At 36.8% G+C, this 14,804-nt stretch overlaps 1 protein-coding gene across 2 annotated transcripts in view; it reads left to right on the plus strand.

The window, feature by feature from the left end:
* Nucleotides 1-14,804, plus strand: part of LOC140161143 (probable phosphorylase b kinase regulatory subunit alpha) — a 59,646-nt gene that overhangs the window by 1,499 nt on the left and 43,343 nt on the right. Inside the window, exons 3-9 of one of the 2 annotated variants that reach the window (XM_072184575.1) lie at nucleotides 698-778; nucleotides 1,813-1,953; nucleotides 2,615-2,773; nucleotides 3,845-3,901; nucleotides 9,522-9,740; nucleotides 10,282-10,468; nucleotides 14,557-14,691. In XM_072184575.1, coding sequence (XP_072040676.1) covers nucleotides 698-778; nucleotides 1,813-1,953; nucleotides 2,615-2,773; nucleotides 3,845-3,901; nucleotides 9,522-9,740; nucleotides 10,282-10,468; nucleotides 14,557-14,691 — 979 coding nt within the window. The remainder of the gene's footprint in view (nucleotides 1-697; nucleotides 779-1,812; nucleotides 1,954-2,614; nucleotides 2,774-3,844; nucleotides 3,902-9,521; nucleotides 9,741-10,281; nucleotides 10,469-14,556; nucleotides 14,692-14,804) is intronic. The other variant, XM_072184574.1, reaches the window with a different exon arrangement.

Below are 14,804 nucleotides of genomic sequence, written 5' to 3' on the forward strand. Positions count from 1 at the left end.
GTGTACTCGCAAAGGCTTATGGGATTTACCGAAAAGGTCAATTGGTATCAGGGAATCACACTAGTGGGTGCTTTTAAGAAAGTTCTGATGTCACATTTGTATTCTCAGATTATGTGGCCTTTCATTCACTGGCAATTTTGTGTTTTCCTCATGTTGTTCTTTTGTTTAGTCTTTTGTCTTGATTATAGAAATATTTAAATGTATGTATTTATGTAGGGTTAAATCACAAAGGCTATCGCAATTTTATGAAATGGTTACTTTTTTAAAGGAAATCAATTCAGTTAAATTTCCTATCAAGCATTCTTGAATCATGCACCAAATGTCAAAGGAAAGTATGATACAACATCCGATAGGGAATATTAACAGGACAATAAATTGTACACATGTGATGCATTCTAGCATAACAAGTTAACAGGGGGATGTGTACACATATGGCCCAAACAATTATGCAGTAAATGCATGTTTTATTTTCTTCTGATTGGCATATTTCAACAGCAAATAAACACCCATCTCGGTTGTTAACATATAATCATTTTATTAAAATTTGACGATGTCAACAAAACTCGTTTTGCATGATTACACTACAAATAGTAAAACCCTGGTAATTCCAAAAGATGTGGTTTTTTCTTCACATTATATGTTTTGAAAGTCCATGTACAGATAGTGTAATGTTGACCAAATTGTTATTTATCTCTAGGATTATGGAATATGGGAAAGAGGTGATAAATGTAATCATGGCTTACCAGAACTCAATGCAAGCTCCATAGGTATGGCTAAGGTAAGGATAATTGAAATATTCAATAATTTGGTCAAAATGAATTGTGACACCCAACATCCAATAGGTCTTTCCAGCAGCTGATTGGAGATTAGTTCACATCTTGCTCATTTATCTGTGCAGAGAGTATTCTACAGCAGGGTCTAAGCTAGAAATTCAGGTTTGCCCGTCATTTAAATAAATTTGCCTGTCCCAATTTGACCTTTAAAACATTGATCAGACTTCTACAGCCCATTGGGGGTATAAAGAGTTCAAATATGTGCTGCTATAACCTTGTTTTACAAACCTGGTCTACTAAAAAGGTCAATAGATTTTCTAAACACCTACAATTATAATGTCAAAGGCATTAATTTTGCCTGTCCCAGGAGCAAACTCCCTGTCTAAAATGACGGCCAGACGGGTGGCTAGCTAAGACACTGGTCTTCAGTGTACTTGGGAGCATGCGAGTGTGTGCTTGCTTAATTTCCTTTACGTAAGGGTGTGCCTTATAATGTTGTCGCAATAAATTTTTCAATATCACAATACAATATTTTCTATGCTTCTAACGATGTGTCTATGATGTATAGCAATGTCCATATTATGATATTCCTGAAATTATTTCCCAGTAATGCATTGCATGAATCTTATCATCCCAGGAGTGACAAATTCAACATGGCGACTTACATGTTACTAAGTGCGATGTGTGATGGCAAGTTTTGAAGCAAAAATGTAACCTATTTGACTGTATATCCAAGCACAGTTTGTTAGAATCTGAAATAAAATTTGTGTAAAACATACTTTCATGTACTACCGTAAGAAATATTTTTTGCAATAGTCTCAAATTTTGCGTGCCCAAGTTGTTTTGAAGCTTAACAAAGCTTAAAATAATTGTGATGCAGCCGATATTGGGGTATTTGCACGTAAGTGCTACTTCCAGCTTGCTAAAAGTGTCAAACATTGTACCTCACTTATCATCCATTCCCATAAGCCCTACCTCTCACCATGGGCCTTGGACATCAAATAAACTCTGCCATATACTCATTTTCTTTGCTTCCCAGGCTGCTTTAGAAGCTATCAATGAATTGGATCTGTTTGGTGCCAGAGGTGGAGCAGCATCAGTGATCCATTGCAAGTCTGATAAAATAGCCCAGTGTGCTGCTATCTTGCATTCAATGTTACCAAGAGAATCTACATCTAAGGTTAGTATGTGGGATGTGTTTGTATGTGTGCATTTATGCATTTATTTTCAATATACAGGGACTGCCTTCTGAGTACCTAAACTGTGTACTGGAAGGTAACTTATGTTATGGTGTAAAATGCAGCTACATGTATAAGATAAATTGAGAGAATTAAAGGATTGCTTGGCAAGAATCAAAATTTATTCTGGCACTGAGTAACAAATTTTCTTTAGATTTTGGATAAATTGATGGTAATTGTGATTAAATTTTACTGTTCCACCGTTCACTTTCTAATGATGTCCCATCAAAGTGTTGACAAAATATCAAGTAAGTTGTTATTTTTATTGAAAGAGCTGTTCTAATTTCCTTTCACTACGTTTTTCTTATCAGATGTATTCAGAAAATCAGTGATTGATGGTTATTAAAGGATTGTGACATGTAAACCCTCCATTATCTCTGTGCTGAATCCAAATCAATAATACAATTTACTGCAAGCAATAAAAGGGACACTTCAAAGTCAATTCTAACAAATGAGATGTAAAAATTACCATAATTAAGTTCTCTTTATCTTAGTGTTTTCATACCAAATACAGTATTCGTCCGAGTATAGTCCCACCCGTTTTCAGGTGAAATTTTTTTCAGATATTTACACTTAAAGCTTTCGTTTATGTATCTTTCATAGGAAATCGATGCAGGTCTACTAGGAATCATCAGCTTTCCAGGATTCGCTTGTGATGATGAGTCTCTTTGTAGTATTACTAGAACACAGATCATAGACAAACTACAAGGTCGCTATGGATGCTGTAGATTTCTCAGAGATGGATACAAGACTGTGAAAGAGGTAAGTCATGATATCTGTGAACATGAGTAGCGTCCAATGGCTGTGAAATGGCAAGGTTTGTTCTGATGTTATTTGTTACTATTACCAGTTGATTGTTTAGTATCTTTCAATGTAGAAATAGGATTACATGGAGTATGGGGGGAGTTTTGGCCTACTCTTGATAAGTAAAGTAATCTGTAATGGTAAAAGAAATAGCAAGGTAGAAATGTGCTGATGACAGAAATGAGAGCTTGCTCACCAAAAGTAAGATCACGCTATTGACTCAGAATATGAATAGCAAATGCCAAGAATATAGGAATAGATCCCATGTGATTGTATGTATGTAGTCAGCCATGAAAGTAAATTATTATGGTCATGTAGTGCACAATTTTCTGTTGTAGTATAATGAAGGTTCTAATAATTATTATTTCTTGTCATTGACAATGAGGGATTTATGTGGCATTTCTGTAAAATGACTGGTTCAGGGACTGCACTAGGGAAAAGTATAGGCTTCTACATACTAATATTGCAATTTAAATTTTAAAAATTGTCGCCAATTAGTGCAGTTGACATAGATTACACTTGGCAGAATGATGCACAGTATTTTTTGTAGCAGTTTATGGCAGAGTTGTAATTTATCAGCAGATATACTAAAAAGTGAGGCATGAAGCAATGTTTGTGACATGAAAGTTATATAATTTTGTTTCAGGTTTCAATTGTTTGTTTCGAATATGAAACGCTTCACAAGACCAATAGAAAATCTTCTGAAATAGATGTGATGTATTTTGCATAACTTTTGCATAATTTATTAAGTTTTTATAAAAAACAATTCACAAATGTAAAACAGAGACATCCATGCTACCAGAATTGTAGTCGAGTCACCAAGTTTTGTGTCATGTCGAATCATCTGGGGCAAGAGTCTCGAGTCTAGGTATTGAAATGTTGAGTCAAGTCATTTGGGATTTGAGACTTGAGTCCAAAAGTTCAAGTCCAAATCATTTGGGATTTGAGACTTGAGTAAGTCCGAAAATATTGTGTCGAGTTGAGTCATTCAAGTCAAGTTGTTACAACTTTGCATGTTATTCCTTGTAGGCAGAAGCAGGTAGTCCTTTCTGTTATATGAGTGATGATGGCAAGACAATGATTAAGGTAGATCAGTGTATGTACATAGTTTGACCCTCCCTATCTCATGCTAATTATCCAAGATGTATTGAGGCATGTCTTATTGAGTTCAATTTTAACCAAATGTGTTGACAAATCTTTTCAGTGTTAAAAGGGCGCATTTTTAAACGACACATGTACTGAGTAAAAGGTGCGATATGAAATATGCAACGGGTAAACTATGTAAAATGAATAAATGTACCCTTTGACACGAACGGATAATGTAATTGGAATTTGCAGATGTTCATAAACATGCAGATGTTTCTTAAATACATACAGACACTACTTGATTTAGCACTTATCCAACCTGATAGCGGCACTTGTTATAGAAAACCCCTTATATAACATACAATTAAAAACTTCAAAGTATTGAGAGTTCTTTTACACTGCCTTATAGTGGGAGATGATCTGATGTTCACACATATGCGTTATCAAATAGAGCGCATGATTGGTCGAGAGCCGGGCATAAACAATGTTAATGTATAGCTGCTTTAGCATGACAGTTTTGGTACAGAACAAACACAGGAAATTGCATTTTTAAGAATGCTATGTATGCTATTTTGTTATAAATTTTATGAAATGTGATCACCAAATGTAGGGAAATGTATGAATGGGTTCATTAATAGAATTGAGGCTCGGCTTTGCCTCAGGCATACACAATCGATCATATCCTTAATTATATTAATGAACCCCTAAATCAAACATTGTCTTGCAATTCATTCAGTTGCAAGACACAACATCCAAATCAAATTTGATTGCAACATCAAAATAGAGGAACTGAGAAAATGTCAAGCAAACAGCAGAATGAATATTAATACCGGTTACATCTTTTATATTGACTGTAGCAGGGGTGTGAAGCGGAATTTATACTAGATTGCTGAGTGATCACTAGGCATCACTTTTGAAAAGCGATGGGCAATCGTAATTGCTTTTGCATTGATACTGTCACAGCGATCAAACAAAATACATTTTTACAACATCTATTGATGTTGATAATTATTGATTTGAATTAATTGACCTCTGAAAGTTGATGATCAAGAAGAGTAAATTACTTAACAAATACAATGATTGGTTGATGCATTCATGTGACAAGTGACATCGCTAAAAGCAACATCGTTTTTGCAAAAGAGATGGGTATCGATTGATCGGCAAAGGAGCTTTCCAAATTTCAGAGTTTTAGAATTTTCATACCTATTTTTAGACCATTTTTTTCATCTGTGTTCACTCACACCCCTGCTGTAGGTAAAGGCTTTTGTGATGTGTTTACATTAACAATGATATTATAACTGCAGATGTGTCATACATTTTGCAAAAGTAGAAGGTAGTGCAGTTTTTCAATGAAATCTAACTCAGGCAGGGAAACATTCATTACACTAACTTAATACATGTGATCTACATGTATCAGGATAAAAGCTGTACATATAATGCTGAATTGGCTTGTTACTAATTTGGTTTGCTAGTTTCCTGTGTTGTAACTTCTGTTTATAATTTTAAATATTCAACCATTTTTGTAACTAAAAGAGCACCTGTGTACCAGTTCTGATGTTAATTTATCGTATTACCTTGTTATTATATTACTAGATAATCTTTCATATTGCTATAAGGATAAATACATATAAAAAGGAAGGTTTTTTTTTTTTTCAAACTCTAATGGTGACCCGCAGGTCAAATTGCTAGAATTGTACATTAAACACACCTAACAGACACAATGCAATTTGCAGGCAGCAGCTTAATCAGCGCCAATATTGCAACATTGAAACAAACAGCTATACAAACATCCAATCCAACCCAACCCCATCCCCCAGTAGGCAATGAGGATTAAGTGCCTTGCCCAAGGACACAACACGTTGGCACGAGCAGGGCTCGAACTCGCAACCTATGGATTATGAGTCGGGCGCCTTATCCACTCGACCACACGTGTAAGCGACACCGTAAGCGACACGCAAGAAAGCGACCAGAGCGTTAAACATGTTTAAGGAAAAACGCAAGCGAGCGTATAAAAATCAAGCGCGTTAAACATGTTTAAGGAACGCGATAAACGCATGACTCTAAGTTTGTTCTACATTTCTCTCATTCACCTGAGGAGCCTTCGGGCGAAACGGATCGTAGTGAACATGGAATAAATTTGTTTCTTTTAATGTTATAATTGTATGTACATGTCAGGCTGCGACAAATCGCCTGTCCGATAGCCCGGGGCAATCAATTTTTTTGTCGGGCAATTAAAACTCTGAAGAGCTGTGCCCGATCGGGCAAGTCTGAATAAAGCTTACCTGCAATAGAAAGCCTACTTATACATGAGCACAAGCTTGACTTTGGACGTCAAATCTTCAATTATTATTTCCATCAGATTTAAAAGAAAGAAAACATTTGATTTTCTAGACCTAAAAATTACAATAATTATTGCGGGAGGGCATGAATGTAATTGTATAACGCATTCCTAATTCTGATCGGCACGGCACAGTCAGTGTTTTGTTGTCATGATTTCTCAGCGAGTCGGGGATTTCCGGTTGGGGACCGCGGGTCTTTTTTTGCAGTAAATATTAATTCATTTTTAGCCCGGGTTTAACCACCTACCATTTATAATAGTATCGCAAATATTCTACAGTGCAGAAAACAATTTTTATAAATAATAATTAATAATAATACCATACTAATACGATACTGATATTATTTTCTGGTCTAAGCTGTCCTACGAAAATTATTGTCCTGCAAAATTACTAGCATGTTCATGTAAACATATCACTGATCTATCGTGGGAATCTGAGTGCCCATCCCTTTACAGCTGTAGGTGAAGCCCCGTATCCATGGTGATTTGACTTGTACTCGCGTGTCAGGGGATAAAATTTGCATACCAATAGCGCCACATAAACAAATCATTTAAGCAAAATCATATTATTGATTTATTGGTCAATCTGGCGATGTTTTGGCTGTTCCATGATTTGCACTCGCTGAAAATATAACGACTGACAGTGCCGTTTATGGGTAAGTGAGTTGTACGGAACAGCGTTTCAATTTGCAACATGCAGGTTATCAGGTCAACGCCCCAAGGGATTAACACGTGCGAGTAAAAGTAAAACATGTTCATGGACATAAATTACCACAAAAACACTAATGCTACTTCAATAATTTAAGGTAAGTTTGATTTTAAAAAAAAACCATGTTGTTATTTCATTTTTTATTCAGTGTTGTACATAATCAGAATTTATACATTTTTAATTTTTATGTAGGCCCTCGGGTCTTGCATGATCATGCGAGACTTGTGAGTTAAATCTGTTTGCCGGCGGCCCGCGGCCGCACGTGACGGCACGTCGGTAGCATCACTCGGCATTAACCATGTTAACATCATAAAATATAGGCTTATTAAAACCACAATGGCCGCCGTAAAAATAACGTTTTTTAAACTTATTTTTCCCATGGAAAATCGCGGGAATTCTTGGGCAAGTTTGAACCAAGTTCGGGCAAGTACATTTACAGTATGGCCTGCCCGATCGGGCAAGCTAAAAAATAAAATTTGTCGCGGCCTGGTACATGTACATGTAAGTAAGTCAATTAAGTCAGTAAAAGAAGTGACAAGAAATAGGTTTTTGTGTTGTAATTCCAATTGAAGAAGTAAGAAGAGATAATCATTATCTTATATTAATAAGTTACATAATTATCAACATTGTTTCTGATTGTGCCCATGTTTAATAATAGACATTGCACTCTGTATGTCTGTGAATATAGAGGGTGTGTGCAGGTGGGGGTTAATTGTGGACACACAAGAAAACACTGAATAACATGAATAAGACTAATTTGCTTGTAATAACACAGTCAAGCAGGGATATCCTCAGTTCCATAAGGGGCTTGAATGCCATAATGTAATAAAATTTTAATTTTGTTATTCTCTACCCAAAATGCTGAAATAATATTAGTAATAACTGTCAGGAAGGCTTTCTAAGCTTAAATAACAAGGGAAAGTGAAAGAAACCCCTTTGGCTATTTTGGTCATTTAACACAGAGTTCTATGGCTGGCATAAGGTCATAATTATGACTTTATGTCAAAATTGCTCTGTTGATCTGAAAATATGCCCAAAAATCAGGTTTGAAAAAAACCAAAACAAATGTCATATTAAAAGATCGTACACGATGGCTTTAATGCTATGCAACTGGGTGTGTATGTTAAAACATGTAGAAAGTTGACCTGTTAACGGTGTAATTTTTGTGTGAACATAGTGACATTTTTCCAGTCAACTTGGGATGTTTTGACACACAAACACATGCAATTGTGGAACCCCTGAGTCCCTACTGACGGATGTGTTAACTCATCATCAACTGGGGATGTCCCTGGTTGGGTGCATTACGAGTATGAGGTGTGTGGGATATGCAAAGGTGGATATGAGAATGATCCTGTAGGGTTAATGACTTACTGTGAATATGAAGATTGTAATGCTGCATGCAAATTGTCTTAATCATTTCAATCCATAATGCACATAAGCATTTTATGATTAAGTAATCTCAATTTATTCAAAGCTTTTCAATATCCAAATGCCTACACATGCATGTTGCAGCACTATGCTCATGCTTATTTGTATATATATTTCTTGTAGAAATTTGAAATTGGTTTGAAGTGTATTTTGTGTGTGAATTGAAATATACGCTCGTAAATACCAGTTTGAATTCAAAATTTGGAAGTATATGAACTTACCAATTTTGCTGAAAGTGAAAGTCATATCTAATGCATGCCTGTGCTTTGGGAAATACTCTTCCAAGGGTCCATGTCACTGAACTTAAAAAGCTTTGTAAGTCTCAAAATCATCGTAACTTACAACACATCGTAAAATCCATTTCACTAAAATGACTTGCGATTGGTACCCTTCGTAAGGATTTACTACAGGACCCCTTTTATTAAAATTACGTAGTAAAAGGGTGTCCGTAACTTCCGAACTGTTACTTGAGTTACAAAGGGTTAAACGTTTAGTGGAATACACCCCAGGGGTGAAAATAAGGTGGATCGCATTGATAGCAATGAATGAAAATCAAATTTAAACTGAAATCAAACTTAGTAAAAAGTGTTATTGATATTCTAATATTGAAATGAATTTGCACCTGTTTACCATATATCTTTGTGTAAAGGCCAAATCCACCTTGTTTTGATATGTTTACTCTACATATACGCTGGCGAAGTTACGTAATAATCGGATTAGCTACCATAGCAATAGGTCAAAACAATTTTTGAATATACCACGCTGCACTGATACGTTCACGCGGTACCTCTGCATTGAACCATATCATGCTGATCACTTGCACCTGTAAGATTAGTATCTTTGAAAAGACCAGTACTGTATTCAATCTATGATTGCAGACATACACAGGTGATTAGTTCAACCTGCTTGTAGTGCAGCGCGATATGTTCAAAATTATTTTGACCTATTGCTATGGTAGTTAATCCGATTAATTACGTAACTTTGCCAGTGTATTAGAGTTGTTGAAGGATCACCCAGCCGGATCTGGCTCATGGGCTACCTATTGAGAATCTGTGCTTTAATTGCATAAGTGAATCATAGCTCCCAAGTTCCCTTTCTGTTTCTCACCTCTCAACCTTAAATATGTCTTGTTGTCTTGTTCATAGGATCCCACCAGACTCTACTACGAGCCAGCTGAGTTGAAAGTGTTTGAGAACATTGAATGTGAATGGCCTCTCTTCTGGTGCTATCTGATCTTAGATGGTATCTTTAGAGGGAACAAAGAACAAGTAGATGAGTACAGTGAAGCACTAGATGAAATCATGGTTAGGCTTGATGATGGTACGAGGGTGGTACCAGAGTTCTACTATGTACCAGCAGATAAGGTAATGATGGATAGCAGTGTTTATGATATCTGGAAATGGGTGAATCCATTTGAAGTCCACTTTTCCTCTATGGATGATTTTTGAAATATCATCCTCAAGGGGAGTATGAATGTTAAAGGGAATTAACACATTTGCCAACTCTATTTGAAACTCACCCTCCCTCTGGAATATTCAGGTTGAATCTTTCTTAGAGGGTGTATGAAATTTCGAATGGAGCTGCCTAATGTATTCATTTCATTTGAAATTCATTCTCTCCCTCTGGAAGGTATTTTCAAAATCTTCCACAGTGTTAGTGTGGATTTTAAATGGAATAACCCAATTAGGTGTGTTTACAATAAATTCTGGCCTCTAGTTCACCTCAACATAAGCTAACACTTTTTTAAAAACATTTTTGACATAATAAAAAAATATGCATATGATAGAAGTATAGTACTTTATTTTCACAGTCATAATGCTGTTAATTATAGGTCTAGATATTTTGATATTTTTCTCCTCAAAGGTGATCAGCACATTTTGACATTGCTTTGTGTTTTGTAACTAGGTTGATTTAGAATACAAGAATCCACACAGCCAGGATAGACTACCAGGAGGGAAGACACAGCCTATGTGGACTAACTCATTGCACATTCTAAGCAGTCTACTCAGAGAAGGATTTATTGCACCTGGGGAAGTTGATCCGCTCAACAGAAGGATAGCCACAGAGCCTAAACCAGATCTTGTAGTCCAAGGTAGGTGTAGTCATAGATTTTAAACCCAAATCCAGTAGAGAGGCTTATAGTACCGTATTTCGTCAAATAAACGCCCCCGGGGGCATTACATTTTCCCAAGGGGGGCGTTTATTCAAGGTCAATTTTAGAATGATAATTCACGTTAAAATCATTAGGTAAACTTAAAACTCACGCTAAAATGACGAACTATGAACTAGAAACACTGACTTCTGGTTCACTTCCGGGTTTCCAATCCAGATTTTCGCCAAAAAGTGGTGCTATTATCCACCATGTGGGCAACTTGGTAAGCTTACTACATAAGATAGCATGGAAATATCAGCATTTTGAAACATCTTGGTTGAAAAAAAGTGGTGGGGGCGTTTATTTGAGGGGGGGCGACTATTTGACAAAATACGGTATTTGTTAACGTACCATGGCAGTGCTTAAGTACTGGGTAATACTAGGTCCAACCTCCATCATGAATATAAACATGCAGCTTCTTGGGAACTCCTCCGGGAGATAACTGACACCAAATCTGCTCCTGTGGTTAGAGTGAAAGGCAATACATCTGAAGAGCGTCGTGACAACTGGTTTCTACACTTTTCCAACTTACTAGGGAAACCAGAGCAAGACGTAAACCTTGAAGATACGTTCTTTAACAGCAATGTCTCTGACGATCTCCCAATACACAATGGTCCATTTACTATGGAGGAACTGCAAAAAGGTCTGAGCAAGCTCAACAAGTCAAAAACACCTGGTCCTGACAACATACCAGCCATTGTTTGGAAAAACCCACTCTTCCATCAGCAACTGCTTGATTTCTGTAATGAAACCATGAAGGAAATAAGCCAAAAGCCTTGTCAAGATCCACAATTATACCTCTCCCGAAGAAAGGGGATCTTTCACAACCATCAAATTATAGAGGTATCACACTGTCAGCACTTGCTGCCAAGCTGTATAACACTATGCTGCTTAACAGGATTTCTCCTCATCTAGATCCTATTCTCAGACGTAACCAAAATGGTTTTCGCAAGGGTAGATCAACCACACCACAGATTCTAGCCCTTAGAAGGATAATAGAAGAGCTTAAAATCTCAAAGAAGCAGGCATATATTGTGTTTGTTGACTTCTCAAAAGCTTTCGACAGTGTTAACCGGAAGGCCATGCTGCATATTCTTCAGTAATTATGGGATCCCTCAGGAGATTGTGAATGCTATTGCAATAATGTATGATAATCCTTCAAGTTTTGTACAAACAGGTGATGGACCAACTGAAGAGTTTCTCTCTACTGCTGGAATCCTGCAGGGCGACACCTTGGCCCCTTACCTTTTTGTGATAGTGGTAGACTATCTCCTCAGACAGTCGATAGACAGTGACAAGTCCAAAGGGATTGACATCATGCCCAATAAGACGAGCAGAGAGAAGAACAAGTATTTAACCGATCTTGACTACGCAGACGACATCGCTTTAACAGCTACGTTATCACAAGATGCCCAAGATCTTCTGTCATCTTTAGAAGATGCTTCCACCAAAGTTGGCCTCTTTCTCAATTCCAAGAAGACAGAATATATGTGTATTAATGGAGATAAGAACCCAACTCCAATCCTTTCTCGGGATGGCACACAACTCAAGGAGGTGTCGGACTTTAAATATCTTGGTTCATTTGTTGCCGACAGCAAGAAAGACTTTCTGACTCGCAAAGCTCAAGCATGGAAAGCTTGCAACAAACTGCACACCATCTGGCAGTCCAACATATCAAGAAATACCAAGCTTGCCTTCTTTAGAGCCTGCATAGAGAGTATCCTCTTATATGGAAGTGAGACCTGGACAATGAAGAAAGATCTTCAGGACCGTCTTGATGGTACTTACACCCGGCTGTTGATGAGGGTTCGAAATATATCCTGGCGTGAACATAAAACCAAAGCAGAGATCTATGATGGTGTTCCACAGGTGTCCTCCATCGTTGCTCAACGGCGAGCCAGATTTGCAGGCCACTGCTACGTGCAAAAGACCAAATAATTTCAGATGTCATCTGTATGAGGCTTCCACGAACATGTAGAGGAAGAAGACCATTCAACTACATCGACTGTGTGGCAAGGGGACGCCAATCAAGAAATTAATGACCTCCCAAATCTGATGGCTGATAGAGATTCCTGGAAAAGAATTGTAAACTCTTTCTCGGATGCGTCCGCAAGATAGATAGATAGAGAATACTAGGTAGGGAAAGCAAGTAGTTATATATCTTTCTCATGCCAAAGTGTTTGATTTTACTCCTAACTGTTGCCCTTGTTGTTTTGCAATCATATCCATAGACCAAAACAATAAGCTGGACTGATTGATTTATCATTATTATTTATCACCAGTGTATTGGCTTTCTGAAATATGCTACTGTAAGCATTCCTTCCTGGAGCATTAAGTGCAGTGCACAATTCATATTTGTGGTTAGTTTTAATTTGCTTGAGACTTTAAGGGGAGCGTGGACGAGTGGTTAAGACGTTGGACTGTGAAGCCCCGAGTCCTGGGTTCGAAATCTGAGTAAGTCCGCTTGAGCTCGGCTGGCTTGTTGTGTCTTTGAGCAAGGCTCTTTACTCTACTTGCTAGTGTTTCGGAGGGCACTTTAAGCTGTTGGTCCTGTGTACATGTATTTCTGACATTAATGCAGTGTGCATGTGAAAGATAATCACAGGCTATTTGAAAAGAGCAGGGGATCATCCCGGTGCTGTTGACTGTACTTCAAAAATACACTCATCTACTCTAGGTTCCAGAGTAAAATAAGTACAGCTTCTCTGTATGCAGTGCGATACTCATACATATGAGGCCAGCACTAATACGGAAGAAGAAGAAAAGACATTCATATTTACATGAGCACAACAATGGCACATTTTAAGGAATAGCTACAGTCAGAATGGCAAATGAATGAAGATAGCAGGACGAACAGTCACATAAACTGCATGATGCTGATGTGAATCCAACTCTCTCCTGCTTGGTTGGTATATCTGATAATGTCTTTTGATTAGTTTATCAATACCCCCCTCCATTTAGTCCTTTTAAATGCAATCATGTGTTGTTGTGTTTAGTTAGTGTACATCAAGGCTTTTGATATCACTGGCTCTAAGGCCAGATTCATGCTCTCATTATAGGGAAGTGATTTGTTCCATTATGATAGACCTTCAGCTGGAATTTATTATTAAAAAAAAAGATCAATTACCTCTGTGATAAAAAAAAATCTAGAATTTAATTTGTTCACTCAAGTGATAATTTAATTACTGATTTTATTTGCTTGGCTGGCAGGCAACATCAAGTGACCCCCTTCACAAAATTTGATGGGAAAACAGCAATACAAACCTGGCAGTAATTGAGTGATAATCAATTTTATTAAGGGGTGGGGTATGAACGTTTGGACAGTATTTATTGTGGGATATTAGAGCACATCAGACGTCGAATTGCATTCTGAATACGAAGAATGTCCTTCTGATATCAAATAATTTTGATTTTTTGCAATTCGCAATATAATACACATTTTATGACAAATGATTAAAAATTGATATTTTTGATATTTAACGGTACTAGAAGTAAACATTATAAATCTGATGATTTATACTTAAAGTGTATGTAGGTGGGATGAAATGCCGGCGATCAATTGAAAATTTGGACCTTTCATTATTGAAGATATGGATTTTTTTCCAAAACAACAAAAAAATTAGGTCTTTTTGGGAAAAAATCCATATCTTCAATATGAAAGGTCAAAATTTTCAATTGATCGTCGGCTTTTCCTCCCAGCTACATACACTTTAAGAATATGTCATTAGATTTATAGAATTTACTTCGAGGACTGTTATGTATCAAAAATGTGAAAAATATCAAATTTTAATGATTTATCATAAAATTTGTATTACATCGTGAATTTCAAAAAATGAAAATTATTTAATATCAGAAAGACATTCTTCGTATTCAGAATGCAATTCGATATGTCTGATCTGCTCTCATGTCCCACAAAAAATACTGTCGAAATGCTCAAAAGGCTCATTCCAGATCCATTAAGCATGAATTAGGCCTGAGAGGACATAATTAAATGGATTACTGTGCATGTATTGTTTTCTCTTTAATAGTGTGTCTACTGGCAGAGGATGTAGAAATAGTGCATAGAATGGCAGAACATGGGATAGAAGTGGAACATATAAGTGCTGTGGAACCTATACGTGTTTATCATGCTAGGGTACTCTCATATCTCAATTCAAGACTAGGTAAGTTGAACATTGATTAGTAACAGTCTTACAATATCTGATACATAAATCTCCCTGGCTGTATCGAAAAGGTAGATAGTATGATTTTGTATTCATTTTGAGTGCATGTGTAT

The sequence above is a fragment of the Amphiura filiformis genome, chromosome 9, assembly GCF_039555335.1.
Source record: "Amphiura filiformis chromosome 9, Afil_fr2py, whole genome shotgun sequence".
In the NCBI taxonomy this organism is placed as follows: domain Eukaryota; kingdom Metazoa; phylum Echinodermata; class Ophiuroidea; order Amphilepidida; family Amphiuridae; genus Amphiura; species Amphiura filiformis.